General features: G+C 46.5%; 1 protein-coding gene across 3 annotated transcripts in view; it reads left to right on the top strand.

The window, feature by feature from the left end:
* Aopep (aminopeptidase O (putative)) overlaps positions 1–16,685 on the top strand; it is a 298,386-nt gene that overhangs the window by 164,330 nt on the left and 117,371 nt on the right. For all 3 annotated transcript variants that reach the window (XR_003713119.1, XM_028781229.1, XM_028781230.1), the window contains exons 6-7: positions 2,709–2,898; positions 7,115–7,221. Coding sequence is in view for 2 of the 3 variants with exons in the window: in XM_028781229.1 (XP_028637062.1) it covers positions 2,709–2,898; positions 7,115–7,221 (297 nt within the window). In the remaining variant the exon portion in view is untranslated. The remainder of the gene's footprint in view (positions 1–2,708; positions 2,899–7,114; positions 7,222–16,685) is intronic.

Genomic DNA, 16,685 nt, shown 5'->3' on the forward strand with positions numbered 1-16,685 from the left:
CACACACACACACACACACACACACACACACACACACACACACCTACAGCAGTGAGGATGTGGCAGAGAATTCAAGATAGGGGCTTTTACTCTGAGATTTAAAATGGCAATCCTGCATAACTCTCATCTGGAAAAACAATACATTCAGTGACTTATGATTTAAAAAGGCAAAACAGTAACAGCAAAACCTTTGCTCTTAGTGTGAAGATGTTAGCAATCTAATTATCTTCCCTGAGGTAGATGATCCCTCTTCCAGGGCATTAGAATTCCAGACAGGGATTTTGCCAGAAGGGAAGCCTGAGCCAGATGTGTGAGTCTGAGAACACAGGACTGGACTGTGCACCTGGGAGTGGGCCTTGCACACCAAAGTCATGGTAGCCTAGACATTCTGAAAGCTCTCTGTTATGGGGTGCTGTCCATGCTAAGGGACCTGCTAACAAGAGGACATTGACTGTTGATCCTCCAAGTGAACTGAGGTATATTGTTTTCTTTACTAGCTATTGAGAAAAACAGTGCTTTAAAAAGTCTACTTGCCTTGAGGAATTCTAACATTCAGAGTCAGAAAGAGGGAGGAAAGTTGGAGTTATTCTTTATGTCCCAAATGTGTTTAACACCCTTGAGGGTGGCCACTGGAAGCTTGAAAGCAGGGTCCCACATGGACATTGTTACCCAGGTTGCTCTGAGTGATAACAGGGTTACTGTAACATGTTAGACAGTCTTTCTTCACACTTCCTCTTTCGACACACTTCCTCCTTCCCTACAGGGCAGAAGGAAATTGTTTACTGTTGGCTGGGAAGAAAGGGTTGAGGTAGGAAATGGGAACTTGAGGTAGATCCCTATAGATCTGTCCCAAGTGAATCCCAGAGGCAACCCGAGTTCAGGAAGGTGAGGAGATAAGTCTGGTGGAGATGACTGCTCACAGGGAACAAACTGAAAGATGAAAAATGAAGCTCACTCCCCACCAGCCACTCTTGTAAATTCCTCCATCTCTTCTGGAATAGTCATTCACATGGGCCTCCATTGGAACAAAGCAGTGGACCCCAGTCAGGGGCAGTCCCCCTACAAGTCCAAGCATCCCCTTTTGAACCTTCCTGGCTTGCACCAGATTCAGCTGTCTGATCTCTGCCCACATGGCCGTGGCTGTCACAGTGCACTGAACCATCTCCAAAGATGAGCCTGCTCAGTCTGAAGTTACTCTGTTTTGTTTTAGCTAATGGGTGTACTGCTGCCAGCAGTATGTCTGGAATGTTATTTACTTGTGCATTTCTGTGGCTTTTCATGTAGCATCACACTTGGCAGAGCCAGGGGTCATTCATTTGAGAATGCCAGGTTGTGCCATTTGTCTTTCCTGGTAAGGTAAAGGGGAGGCTGGCTCCTGTGCTGGGAGGGTCCCTCCCTGCCTGCTTTCTTACATTTTTGTCTGAGCTAGTAATCTGTTTGACTCTTAGTGCCTGTTGCACCGCACCCCTTTTTCCTCAGTGCCTCAACACTGCTTTAATACGTGGGGCTTCTGTGGGCTTTCCGGAAAGCCTGGCAGATGCTGTTTCATTTGCGTGCCTGCCCTGTTATTACTTCACATGAAAGCTGTCTATTTTGGCAGTCCTGACTCCCGCGATTGCAATTTAGCTCTCTGAGCTGAATGGGTGATATTGTGCAAGAGAAATATAGGTGGGGTTTTTCTCTAATGGGGGCTGTGGGGGCAGACCAGAAATCTGCATGCTGCTGTCTTGGCTTGTGCAGAGTTGACATGATGGCAAACAAATAGGTTTTGAAAGAAAGAACTGATTCCTTACTTTGGGAGTTCTCACAACTCACTTGTTTTAATTGACAGATTTGTTTTTAAAGAACAAATTCTTCATTAGGAAGGACATAAACAAGTTCTAGATAAATGCTAAAGGCTGAAGGTGGGAGCAAAGCAAAGATTCTGTCTGTCTATCCTTTCTGACAGCCGCTTCCTCCCACGTCATCTCTCCAGTTTAATCATGGTATTTGGAGTCACAGAAGAAACTATGGAAACTGAGACTAGATGAGTTGGCATCTGGTGCCAACCCTTGGGCCATTTGCATCCCTGAGAGGGATAGTGCCCACCTTTTTCTCTCGAGGTGCCGTGGTCACATGAGTCTGTGAGGGCCTGAAGCTTACATGGAGAGTCTGTTTACAGGCACAGGGCTTTTCTCTGGGCTACCCTGGAGTTTCCCCTTTGGTTGTTAACTTCACAGTCAGCTCTAGTGTGAAATGGAAGATTTGAGGTTCTATTCTTTTCAGCTTTTCCTGGCCTTTCGCGTGACTTCCTGATTTGCCTGTGAGCTGTGAGAATTTTTGGCTGAACAACTTCTTTGATCATTCTCATGACTGCATGGACTCCAGATTCTCACACCTGTTCTTTTACAGTCCAGATTTCATAGTAAACGTTTCCATTGCCTTGTAATTTTTTTTCAGTATAAAACTTAGTGCAGGTTACTTATTACAGGTAATAGCCGCTTGATGACGAAGACAACTGCTGGCAGAAACAGCAACCTGAACAGCTGCCAGAAACGTAAACTGCCACTTGATTTAGATCTAAAAGCATCGCAGCCGCATCTGTCCATCATGATCCGGCATGCACACAGTAATAACAGACTCTGTGGGCTAAGCAAGCCGCCCCACTGAGTAGCCACAGGGACGGGTGCTAACAGGACTCCACGTGTTCTCTCTCCTATTATCTGCAGCCCACACATCATCTTCCTCTCTCAGAGCACCTTAACAGGCACGAGCCATCTCTGTGGGACCCGTCTTTGCCATGAAATTGCTCACTCCTGGTTTGGCCTAGCCATCGGGGCCCGAGACTGGACAGAGGAGTGGCTCAGCGAAGGATTTGCCACTCACTTGGAAGATATATTTTGGGCTGAAGCACAGCAGGTTGGTTCAAAGAATTTCCCTATTCAAAATCAAGTTCTGTTTTCACTCACTCACTCACTCACTCACTCACTCACTCACTCATTCATTCAATAATGCTAAGTGCACTAAATACTATGTTTGCTGAATAAATCTGTAAAAAGTCTCTTCCCTTCAAGTTCACCATCTAGAGATGGAACAGACAACAGAAGAAACAGCAATGTGATAAGTACTGTGAGGAGAGGGGAGCCCCACACAGATTGGGGGCCTCACACAGAGTGGGGGGAGCTCATGCACAGTAGGAGGCCTCACACAGAGTGGGGGGGAGCTCACACAGAGTAGGGGGAGCTGGTTTGACCATGGAGTCAGAGAAGACCCCTGTTAAAGATGTGTTTGAGCAGAGGCATGAAGGAGGTCAGACTCCTGCATTGCATAATCCTAAGTGTTAAACACACAGGATGTTTTATTTTGTTTCTGATGTTGTTTTGTCTGAGACATGGTCTGGCTATGTATCACCAGGCGGCCTAGAGCTTACTATATAAACCAGACTGGACTTGAACTTATATGAGTACTCTTCCCTGGCTATGAGCTTTTTAAATAATCAGATTCAAATATTGATCTGTAGTGGGTGTGGCTCACACTGGGGGAGGCTGAGGCAGGAAGATGGACAGGAGTTGAGGCCAGCTTAGTCTTTATAACTTCCAGGTCAGCCAGGATTAGATAACAAGACTCTATCTCAACCCCCTCCCCTAAAGAAATAAAATAAAATAAAAATCAGGTGTGATATCTTTGGATGAAGGACAAGGCATTTGATGCTGCAGATTAGGTGGTGTGACAAACTGGCCTGTGCACCTCCACCACAGTCAGTTGTCATGTTTAGAGGGAGATTCATTGTGGCTGGAACAACAAGCCTCAGTGTTTTAGGGAACTTGGTGTTTCTAAATTCTTATGTGATGCTCAAAATTCAGAAAAAAATGTTATAAACCAGGGGTAGTAGCTCACACTTTTACTCCCAGTATGGGAGAGCTTGAACATGAATATTGCCACAGCTTTGAAGGAACCCTGGGCTATGTAGTGAGCTCAAGGCTGGCCTCAGCTTGACTAATACCTTGTCACAAAACCCAAAAGGCAGATTTTTTATCCACAGTACAAATCAAGAGCTGAGGATGTCCACTCAGTGGCCATGCTTCTGTTTATCCTGTAGGCTATAGGTTGAACCTATATATTCAAGAGCTGAGGACGTCCGCTCAGTGGTTGTGTGCCTCTGCTAGCACACAGGCCTGGACTCAGTCTCTAGTATGAAAAATACCAATCACACCCCCTTTCACTGCCTCTACTTTAACCCTGACCCTGAGCTCTGCTGAGCATGGGATTGCAGAACTGTTTCTTACCTTCCGTCTACTTCCTGATCCTGGGGCCACTCCTTTTCTGCATGGTCTCCATCCTTGCCATCCTGGGCTTATTGGCACTTTTCTAAAACTCCCAAGTTTGTTCGTACTGTTTGATTTTGGTCAAGAACATTCTTGCTGGTAAAATCTTGTGTTTCACCTTGAGGCCCCATCTCTTGTTCTTAAGCTGATTCATACCTCAAACTTCTCAACACAGCTTTGCTGGACTCTGGAGTCCTGTCGCTTCTGCTGTGTGTGTTTTTTTATCCTCACTACAGAGACAGTGTCATCACACACTGGCACAATATCTCACTTGTCTTCTTGTCCTCTACCCACATGGAGCTAGCAGGTACCACTCTATATACCCCACTCCAAAGAAGCTACCCAGTTGATTGAAAGGGCAGCTATAATCTGAGCTGGACCAGATTTGAGTCCTAGCTCTCTGTATCATGGGCTTTCTGAGTACAACAGGATATACAGCTTCCTTGGACCTTAATTTTCCCCTTGGGGAAATAGATCTAAGAAGGCTCATATTCATCTTTTGGATGGAACAATGTGTGAGTGACCTTAACACATTCTAGACACATGGAAGCTGTATGTGAAATATCTGTTTGCTTCCATCCCAAGGCCATTGACATTCTACACAGGGTGAATATCAGTACACCTTGTCTTCATCTCTCCCCTGAGTAGTTCCCCACTAAGACAAGCAGACTGAAACTCCTGAGTTAATTTCAGCCATCCCATAGTGTCTCTGACTTCATTTTAGAGAGAAAGCCCTCTTTTGCCATGTGCCCTGTCTGTTTGATTCTTCTGTCCTGAGCATCTCTCTCCTCACCAAGTGACAGAGCAGGCTGGGCTGCATCTCTCAGCTGCCAACATGCCTTCCATGGCCTTTCTATGTTCAACCTATGGGACCAGAAGATAATGGCTAAGAGAAGCAGTCCATGGATAGGGAGAAGAAATGCCAAAATAAAGTGCAAATGAGTGCCAGGTATTATGCACATTGAGAGGTAGAAGAGGCCAGAAGGCCTTATGGAGAAGCTGTCTGCTGCTGTGGTCTCTCCACTACTCCTGTACTCATAACCTTCTATAGGGGCCACCTCACATCACCTTCCCCAGTACATGGAATAGCTTCAACAAACAAGAATAGCAATGCCCTTTGGGCAGACAGTTTTCTAGAGTCCTCCAGAGAGTTCGGGATGGTTTCTAGAGAACATCCATCACTCTAATCCTGTTCTCCAAGGCCTAGCCTGATTGATATCCCTTTTATGTCTTCCTGCAGGAGAGGGGCATGAGAGCCAAGGGTAGGACCCTTCTCTGGGCTGCAGCAGCTCCAGGAGAGAGGAGGGTGACAGAATGCAGTGGTGGCAGTGGCTAATGGAGACACGCACTGCAGCACTGAGCCCCAGTGCATAGCCAAGCATGTCCAGTTACAGAATGAGGGGGAGCTGCGGCCTCTAAGAGCAGCAGCTGGGGAGAGAAGTGAGCTGACTTGCCAGGTTGGGTGGTATACTACCTTCACTGACTGGATAAAGTCTGTCTCCTTCCACATCTAGATTATTCTACTTGGGCTGACATAATCAAATTCCAGAAGTTGTAGCTGAAGTAACAGCTCAAGAAGCTGACAGGAAGCCCCAGATCCAGGGACCAACAGGATTGCTTTTCTGTGGTGGCCTCTTGCTCTTGCTGCTGCCCCATGGTTGCCTCCTCACTTGAGTCTCACACAATCATTCTTCTACTCTCGAGAGACAGACAGAGCTTTGGCATCTTCCTGACCATGGCCCTGAAGGTTCCCCTGCGATAGCTTCATTTAACCATAAGCACCTTTGGAAGGTCTTATCTCCAAATACATTCACATAAGCTCACTCTTTCACATGCATATCTTGTGGATCAGCCTATTGATCTTCTGGCCCCTCTGCAACTCTGCCAGTACCCCTCACTGTGTTCTAAGAACATCACACTCTTTCCAAGCCAGTGGTACTCTCTCACTCTCTGAAGTCTCCGCCCCTGCAAGTTCAGGCACCACCACCTATCCGTGGCCCCTTGCATCCCTACTGACAAAGAGCTGCTCCATGGTCCTTATTGAGCTGCATATTGTCTCCAGCGAGATATTAGTGCCCTCTGTGGTAGTACAGTCTTCCATCCTGACCCAGGGCCTACACAGAGATGTGATGAATCCATTATTAGAGACCAGTAATTCCTAGAAATGTTTGCAGATCTGAATGTTTCCCTCCTTGCAGTGTACTCCACTGCCTGCCTTCTCTTATGGAGATCCCAGCCATGTGGCCTTGTGAACACATCCATGTGACAGCAGCCAATTCTGACTCTGTGGAGCAGTGTGATGGCCTCCCCTGCCTCCAAATTGAGTCCAGACAGTAATACTTTTTTCTGGATCTATGCAAACAGAGTCATCTGGATTACATTAGCAAGCTCCACTATAAACAGTCCTTAACAAAATTGAGGGTTGAGAAAAATAAGAGGTAAGTGGAGGAGCCTTTCCCCTCCCCATGCAGAAGCACAAGGCAGGGAAGGAAGGCTGGATGGAATCAAAGGAGAAATGGTTTGTGGGGAAGACCCCATTTCAGGTGAGTATTCTGGACTGGAGTAAGTAGTTTCCAGGGCCAGGGACTCAAAAGTCAGGGCTGGCTGCACCATCAGCATAGGGGCTGTACAGTGCTTACTTGATGCTCCTTGGAAGAACTCAGGGGATCACTTTGGCCTCTTTTAATGGAGAGCAAGGAGTAGGGTAGGCCCTAATTGTCCCCCACTGAAACAAAGCAAGTCCTTTGCTGAGGAAAACCTGACCAACACATGACTGCTGTGCACATTTTTTGTGTCTGTGTCCCACGCAGCTGCCTGCCCATGAGGCCCTGGAGCAGCAAGAGCTGAGGGCTTGCCTGCGCTGGCATCGCCTACAGGATGAGCTTCGGAACTCCCCAGAGGGAATGCAGGTGTTAAGGTAAGGGACCAATGCTTCCCACCACCACGTCCCCCTCCCTCCCTCCCTTTGCTTTTAAAATCAAGCAGGGTTCTTCACACTAGGGATGTGATTGCTATCTTTTAAGTCTTTCAGGGTGTGTGGGTTTTGATTTGCTTTTTGAAATTTTCCTAGTATCTATTCAAGGAGGGAGGGAGGGAGGGAGGGAGGGAGGGAGGAGAGAGAGAGGGGGGGGGAGAGAGAGAGACACGAAATAACCAGCATGAGGCCATTTCTGGCACTAAATTCTTCACTTGAAGTTCTTATAGTCACTTTATGTGGTAACTGTGGACGTGAAAAAGGTTAGGGTTCGACAGTTTGGCAGACAGTAACCCTTTAAAGCCAAAGAGGGGAGAATGTGTAAGAAAATATTGACTGCGCTGTGTTTAGTAGTAACAGATGTGCGCATCAATGGGCCTTTTGTTGACTTGTTACCCAGCAGGAAACCGGCACTGCTCTCTGCGCTCACAGCAGCTCCTGGGTGGTGTTCGCAGACTGCACATGGCACTTGGAGGATTACTTCGTGCCATTTTCTCAGTTCTGTCCTCTCTCCTTTGGTGCTTTTGTGCTATAAATACTTACCTGAGGCCTCTTGCCTAGCCCCAGGAGCACCAAGGTTGCTACGACGACAGCAGAAGCTTCCATCCAGCCCCTGTTGAAGAGAATCAAGTGTTTAGAATCTGCAGTCAGTAGGCAGGGTGGCCCATCTAGGAATTACCCCTTTCTCAACCCATTGCACATGGCTCCCTGAGGGCTACCTGCTCCCTCTGGGCAGGGCCTGCTGTGGGCATTTCTGCTGTTTGATGCTTCTAAATAAGCACCTGCCCCTGTGTGGGGCCTGAAGCATGCTGGGAGGCAAAAAACAGAGCAGAAAACAAACCAAGCCTGCTAGACCCTCGGGAGCAAAGCTGGTGGGGCTTTTGTGTAGGGCTGCCCTTGCCAAGGCAGGCTCCCTGTCTGTGTGATAACTGTTGTCTCCCAGGCTGACTCATCCATTGTTTAGAAGAAACTGCTACAACAGTGGTAAAACATAGCCAGACAGGAGCCAGGAACCAGAACCTCCACCATTCCGCTGTGGGCCATAGTGCCTGCATCTTTTTCCTTAGTCAACCTCTTGGGAGCCAGCCACACAATGCCTCCTCTCAAGGAACTTCCACTTAACAGGAGCAGTGAAACAAGCCCAAGACCATCATAGGTGGAAAACAGCAATGTAACAGGTTCAATCCATGGTTTCTGAACTAACTGGAGAGCTTCAAGACTGAGCTGGGCATGTGCTCAGCCTGGTAGAGTGATGAATACAAAGGCTTTGAGACTGGAAAGAGCTTTGTTGTGCCTTGGGAAGAGAAATGGCAGAACCATGAGTCAAGAGGGGCTTTACCTCACATTCTTCAGAAGGCTGTTGGTCTCTGGTGTGCAGGGATACTGGGTCGCCTGCTGTTTCCTGTGTAGAAGGGACAGAGAAGAGAGATCAGAGGTGCAGTACAGAAGGAAGGTCTGTGGAGTAGTGAGCTGTGTGTGTGTGTGTGTGTGTGTGTTTGTGGCGCTCGTGCACACACATGTGAATATGTGGATGTGTGTAGAGACACAGCCAGCAGATGCTTACTGAGTGAATGGTCTATGGAGACAATGGCAGCAAGTACCCAGAATGCCTGAGGCTTTGAATTGGGTGCTTGGGTAGATGGTGATGACATTTATGTAGATGGGAGAACAGGTGTTAAAGATTCTGTTATTGCACATGCTGACTTTGAGATGTTGAGTATAGATAGGAAATCAATGGAAGGAAGGCACTTATAGGAAAGAGCATTCATCTTGACTCATGTGAGTACACTTCAGTAACCCAGGAAAGGAAGAGGCAAACAAAGTTGTCAGATGGTCCAGCAAAAGATCCTGGGCAAATAGTTATGTATGTGGAAGAACCTGGGGCATCCAGGTCATGAGAGGAAGTGAAGGTGAGCATGGTTCATGCTGGACGCCCCTGGGAAATATGACCTTACGATAGAAATGTATGGAATGCCAGTGGCCTTGGGTTCCATGTTTGTTTCTGTGATGTGGAGGGGGTAGCCACTCAAGGGAGGTGAGAAGAGTGATTGCCTTGAGCAGAACTGGCCTTGCTAGCTCAGGAGGCATCACTGTGGAGGCTGTATGGGGTCCTACCACAGCTAAGGGCAAGCCGTATGAACTGGAAATGCTTCATCCCCAGATTCAGCTTCTCAAACTAAGAGACCCTTCCCATTCTCCATGTTTAAGTCCCCAGATGGCTGGGATTCTGCGTTGTCATGGTCCTTTGGTGTGGAGAAGGCATCTACATCATCTTGACAGAATGCCTCAGTTTGTAAAATGAGTTACGCTGCCCCCTTGGAACCTCTTCTCACCCCTGCCCTCTGTGGAGCTGTGATCCACCCACTTGCAGGCAGTCGTGCTTTTCGTAGTGAGAGGAGTTGGGAGTGTTGTAGATACTTGAACTAGAAGGCTTTTTGTGGCTTTTATTTATTTTTCTTTGTCTTAATATTCAGAAACTGTGTTGTCCTAAATTTAGGCTGATGAAAACAATGCATTTGAAGGACTCTTTGCAGACAGATACAGAGAACAGTCACCACTGCATGTGCAGTGCAGAGGAATTACTTGATTGGCTTCAACTTAGTCCTGTCTCCTATAGTTCTCCCTAAAATGAGTCCAGAGAACCTCAAGTTATTGACATGGAAAAAAGAAAGAACTTACAAACCTGTTCTGAGACTATGTTTTACTATGCAAATGACCCTGAGGAAGAACTCCTTTAAACAACACAGTGATCAGAGATAATGTCTTTTTTGTCAAGCTACCCCACCGTCTTGAAAGATGGACAGAGAGCCATGTGAGCCTTAGAACAAAGTGTCACTGCTGTCACTCTGTTCCCCCCCCCCCAACACACACACCCTTCACGGCCCTGCCTGCAATTGCACTGAAAAAAAAAAAATCAAGTCATTAGGCCATACGTTAAAGAATTGTGTGTGGGCTACACCAATCACCTCATCAAAGAAAATGACATCTTGCTGGTTTCACACAGGACAGTAGAGGATTACAAAGTAAGAGGAGACAAACCAAGAATTTGAGACTTTATTTTGTCATCACTGCATGTACACACACAACCATGCCACTGAGTGCATGCCACTGTATTATACTTCCACCATTTAAAACCAGTATTAGTAAGAATCTTGAGTCTGAGTAGGTTGCCCAGGCTGTCCTTGCACTGCTATCCTCCTGCCTCCACTCTAGAGTGCTGGGATTACCTGTCTGTACCATGTGACCAGCTACTGGCACCCTCGATACTCCCAGTATTGGACCATGCATCTTATATCCTGTGCATCTTACATTTGACTGATGTTTGATTTCATCCAATGAGTCTGCAACTGACTTTGCTATGAATTTCACCTGGGCTCCAACAGTTTCTTACACATTCCTTCCTGCCTCTAAGGTGGTCACAGCTCTGGAAGCACAATTACTTACCCTGGATTGCAAATGTTAGGGGTCATATTCTAAGTCCATGATGGTATGTGTGTTGGCTGTTAAGAGTCTTTGCCCTAGCAGAGACACCAGTGGCTCTCTCACACTCTCACCCGTCTGCAAGCCCTAGACAGAATTGCCGATTTTCTTAGGCCAGCAACAGCACTACCCAGATACTATGGAACTTCTGCAAGGCTCCCAGTCTCTCAACTCTTAGTACAGCTGGATCACAAATCTTCTCAAGTGCTTTTAGTTAATGGTTTCTGACAAGCCACAAGTGGTGGACGAGCTACAAGGCACAGTCTGAAGAGACCTCTGTGTTTTGTTTTGTGTTGTTGTTGTTGTTGTTGTTTGATTGATTGTTTGTGATTTATTACTGTTGCTTATTTAGGAATTAATTCTTAAAGTCATGTTCAAGCTAAGAAAGCAAGAGGCTGCTGGAACTCCTCTGAGCCTCCACAGCTGCTACAGTGCTATATACATATAGGTATCCTGTCTACCTTCATATGAATGACTTACCCAGAGGCCACAGAAACATCATCCCTGATAATGGAGTGGGAAGCACATTGTAATTCTGTCCAGAGCTAAAGTACAAGCCATCTGCAAATTTGCTTGGTGTCTCAGCTCCCAGCTTCTAATCTAAAGCCATCGGGCATGCTCACTGAAACTCTTCTCATGATCCTCCATTCCCCTATAAGTTTTCACCTCTCAACTTTTCTTAAAATTGGTATTTCTAATTTCTGAAGAATGTGGCAGTTTTCTCATGATGTGTGTAGACATATCAGTTGGCAAAATGACACAAGCCAGCCTGGGGAAAGCTCTCCTCCAAGAGCCCCTAACTGCTGCTTTGGGTGGACATATGCTTTCCTGATTCCCCAGACATGCTGTAATCTTCCTAGGACTTCGGTTCTCTGCTAAGATTATAGATTATCAAAGGGGCAGATATGTTTTGTTTGTTTGGGCAGACATTGTTTTGGGGCCCCCTGCCCAATGTGAATGCATTTGGAGCCTTCCTCCACAAGCACCCACCTCACTCCTTGTTGCCTCTGTCTTCACTTATCCACGGAAACACTTTTCTTTTTCTTCACCCTTAGCAGATAAAAATGCTCACCTTTCTCATCTTAGTGCCACCCCCTCATCTAATCACCCGCTTCCCCTGTCAGGAGCACCAGTTGTCTGGAGTCTACATGCTGCTCTCTTGGGAATAGAGAAGACTTGTCCCTTAAGCGCTGTTCCTGATTGCACCATATTCTGTAACCATCTTTCCATTCTTTCCTTGCTTTACCCCTCTGCTTTCCCTGGCACCATTGAGAAGTCCTGGGAACATCTGTCTCCGGCTTCTGTGCCAGAAGCAAGGATTCTTCCTGCTGCTGCCCCTGCCACCAATCTCCTTTTTGGTCATATCAGAGTTGCTTCTTGTCCCACATTTGATGTTCCTCAGGGGACTACATTCCCAGTTAGTTATAGGGTCTTCCAGAATGATGTTATCAAAAATCAGTCTTAGGATTTCTCCATATGAAGACTCAGAAATTAGATTATGTCAGGCTTATTGGGAAGTATTCCCAGGAAGAGAAAATGGAAGAGAAAGTAGAAGAGAGAGAGGAAGCTACACAAGGAGCTGAGATCTCATGGCAACTCATGCATAGTCACCCTGGAGGCAGCAGGAGTCCCCGTGGGCTTTTCCCGTTAGAGCAAAGGACACGTGTACCTGCCATGTTCAGAGAGATGCATTTTCCAAGGTATTTCTGGGGACAGGCTCAAACAAATGAGTACCTATTCTTTGCCACAGTGACACAGAGTGAGTGAGGGAGCTGTTATGTATAGCAAAGACTGTGGAGAGCCAGAGTTCCTACCCTGTCAAAGATGGAGTTTCCAGTGACTCCATTGCCAGCACACCTGTCTCAGTGTTACTTCAGAGATAAATGCTAAGCTTCCCACTGACATCACTTCCTGGCTCTCTATGTCACACACACTGGCTGTGCCATCCCATGCATATGCTTACCTATTAGGGGAGAACTCAGGTCCACACACTCCTCCAGGGTGGAAATCTGTGAGCTCCACATTCCCTCTCCCTTCCATCCTGCCCTGGGACCTCCATCCTCCCATACCTTCCCTCCTTTCCTGGGAGTTCCAACCTCCTCCCATTACTTAATCTCTTCCATCCTTCCTCACTTCCCTCCTCTCCTGGGACACCCTCCCCCCAACCTCCACCTCCTGCAACTGCCCATTCTACCACAAAAGTATTCCATCTGTAGACTCTCCTTTCACCTTGAGTCTTCTATCCATGTTTAGAAACTTTTTCATCTATATGACCCTGCTTCTGCTTGCCTGCCTCCTCTCTTTGCATGCTGGGTGCAATTGCAGGGCCGTGACCATGATATACAAACATTTTTCCTTCCAGCCATCAGCCCTGTCCTGTCTCAATGCTGCTGGAGAGCTCCAGAGTCATGGAAATGCTTTATGACTCTGCCATCTCCTCCCTTAAAATCCTCCAAAAGCTTCCTCTCACCACCAGGAAGAACTGAACCCCAGGCTCCTTATATGTGAGAACAACAAGACATCAGCACAAGGCGTCTGTGTTCTCAGTCTTCCCACTTGCTGTCCTTTGTTCTACTCTGGCTACTCGGGTATCTCACAGACCATTCTGTGTGAGTCAGTTCAGACCAGGGTGAGTCACCCAAGATGCAGTGACCTCAGCAGCAGAAAGTTACTTTTTTTTTTTTTTTTCAGTAGAAGCCAGAATTCTAAACTGCAAGCATTGGCAGATTTGTTTCTCCTAAAGCCCCTTTCCTTGGCTTGTAGATGGCCACCTCTTGACTGTGTTCTTGTGATGTTTTGTCTGAGTGTGCATCCTTGGCATTTCTCTATGTTCAAATCTCTCAGATTAGGACTCATACTGATGGCTGTGCTTTGACCACCTTTAAGGGTTATATTTTCTAAATACAGTCCTGTTCTCGGGCACTGGATGCTTCAGTATACACACCATGGGGCTCACAATTCCACTCTCAGCTCCAGCCATCTGTCTAGCCAACTGTCCACTCTTACCTCCGTGCCATTTTCCACGTTTCCACATTGTATTCAGAATGCCCTTTCCTTGCTGCATTTTTCCACATCATTATGACTCAGCACAAATACTCTTGCCTTCTAAACAAGTCTCAATCTTTACTCTCAGATTAACTAGTGTCTCTCCCCTCTACCCACTAGAGCTTTTTGAGATGACTTTATCCAAATCTTACATGTTATTTGATGATCTTTATACTGAGGGTGAGCCATACAAATGGACAGTGTTTCATTTCAGACCTTCAAAGGTAGAAGTTGTCTATGCCCTCCATCCACCTTTCTCTAATGACCCATCAGCCTTTGACAATTCAGGACTACATCTGGCTTGTGTCTCTTTAGTTCAGTACATAGAGCCGAGTAAGTGGGTGCTCTATACATGTTGAAGAAATGAATGTTATAGATAATGATCCCTGTCCCTAGGGCCTTTGTAACTTATTTGATGGGATGATTACATAGTACAAGAGAGTAAGTGAGTGCTAGACTATCCTCAAGAGTTGTGGGAACTGAGATCTCTTTGCTGGAAGGCTGAGAAGGGGCTCTAAGAAACATGCACGGATTGAATGTACACACGTTGAACTGGGACAGTAGGACAGGAAGTATTGAGAATGCTGAGGGATGCAGGGAGGGGGATTCCAGATGTGGAATGGCCATTTCTAAGAGAGCAGGCTTGCTGGATAGGCAGAGAGGCTCCATGAGGGATCTGGGAGGTTGAAGGTATCCTGGTGAGGGCAGGCTAAGCAATGGCTCTTCAAATGCCAAAGTCACACATTCCCTGGAACAATTCCCATAATGCCAAGCTGCTTTAAGTTCCAGGAACGACATAATGAAAATGGAGTTCAGGGGAGATTACCTAGCCTTAGGGATCACACATGATCAAAGAGACAGAGACGAGAGGCCAGATGGTATTAGGTGGACATTTCAGGAATGAAGGCTGAGCTCAGAGCTACATTGGCCTAAGGCTCTGGTTGAGTGAGTCTCTAACTTATCACTGTTCAGAACACATAGAAATGTCAACCCAACTTCAAAGAAGGCTTCAGTAATGCAGTGTAATGCTTTCCCTGATCTCACATAGTGATTGACCCTTTAAAGGGACTGGCTGAATCCCCAGGCTTCATGATGTTTGTTAGACTTTGAAGAGGATGAAAGGTAACAGCTGCCATCATTGGCTAATCCTGCCTCATCTGAATCATGTTACCTGATAATGGAGGCCTGCAGAGCTTGTCAAGGCTTCGAGTCTCAACCCAGTATGGTGGCATCAGGTATCCAGAAGGGGCAGGATACCAGATTTCCTGGGCATGAGTCATGTCTTGCCTTGTAGTCTTGAGGAGTGCTACATGCTAAGCTTCTGTCTACAGTTACACAGTGGCTTAATAGCACTGTCCAGTTTCTACATTAGAGGTCAATGTGAGAGAGAAATGCGTTCAAATCATTTAAAACATGTAGAACGATGGAATCCTAAGGAATCACTATGGTTGGTGTGAGACAAACAATGGCAGTTTCTCATGGTCCAGCTTAACACTCAGTGCATGCTAGATGTCATCATGGATGCCTACATCGCCTGGTACATTGTTGTCAAATGTGGCAAGAGCAGAAGATGTGTCTTCTGCCTCTGGAGGCACACGGGGTTCCTGGTCCTGCATTTCTTCTGTCCTGAGCCTGGAAATCTCTCCCTTGCTTCCTGGCAACCAGAACTGGCTGAGATGTGAAAAAGTAAAATTTCCTAAGACTTCAGAGAACATTTGCCTTTTAAGTGCAAGAATGCCTGGTTACAAAATTAAAATGACAGCATTTAAATTGGGTATCTGAAATTTGAACAAAGATGTTCACAGTAATGACCTGAGATAAAAAAGGAATTGGCAACATTTCTGAGACTCGTGGGAACTCCTACCTTCCCACAGCCCATGCTGATCTAACTTCTCAAGAGGGTCACTCTACTGGTCCCTTTGCTAGGGCTCCATGAGGCTTTCTGGCTTCTACCACTAATCTTACCAGGCTCCTGAGATGAAAACTGTTCCTGCCTCAGAGGCCTTTGAGAGCTCTTCCCTGACCCAAGCTTTAGCCTGTGCCGGTCTGAAGGTGTGTGCACCTGTATCTTAGGATTCCTGCCCCATCACTCCAGCCTCAGGCCTTCCTCCCTCTCGCCACACCCAGTTTGCTGTATTTGGACCTTAGATACTTGCTGGCCAACTAAGTCTAAAATTTGTTAGGGCCCTTACCTCACCAGGAACAACCTTTTCCCTTTCCCATTTCAGAGACTAGCTCTGTGCCCCAGCTTTCTACTCAGGTTTCCTGTGGGAGGCGGTCTGTCTCTTCACTGTATTCTTAGACACCAAAGGGACCAGACATGTCTGGCATGATTTAACTCAACCCTATATCTTCATTTCGGAGTCGTCATTCCCTGTTACTCTTCACTAAGGTTTATGAAGGAAGGCTGGAGCTCTGCAGTCCACTGTTGTTTAGCTGTACATGTGAGCTCTGCAGTCCAGTGTTGTACACGTGAGCTCTGCAGTCCTCTGTTGTACATGTGAGCTCTGTAGTCCACTGCACACAGCTACACGTGTGCTTTATCTTTGCAGTAATGCTTACCGTGGTTTCTTTTGCTATAGAAACCATCAGGAAGTAAGGTAGGCAGTCCAGAGTCATGGTTCAGTCAGACATTTCTCCTTTAAATAAAAAAATTTAATGCTATGTATTTAGGGAGTCTCCCCCCCACCTCTCTCCCTCTCCCCCTCCCTCCTCTCGCTATCTCTCAAAGAAAAAGGGCCATGGGTTTGAAAGAGAGCAGGCAAAGGGAAGAGAGCAGGCATGGGAAGCTCTGAAAGGAAGAATGATGTAGTTATTTCATAATCTCAAAAAGTAAAATATTAGAGAAGTTCATAATAGTCAAATCCCTTAAGGCAAGATAA

This window comes from Grammomys surdaster, unplaced genomic scaffold (genome assembly GCF_004785775.1).
Source record: "Grammomys surdaster isolate TR1022 unplaced genomic scaffold, NIH_TR_1.0 375, whole genome shotgun sequence".
Lineage (NCBI taxonomy): Eukaryota > Metazoa > Chordata > Mammalia > Rodentia > Muridae > Grammomys > Grammomys surdaster.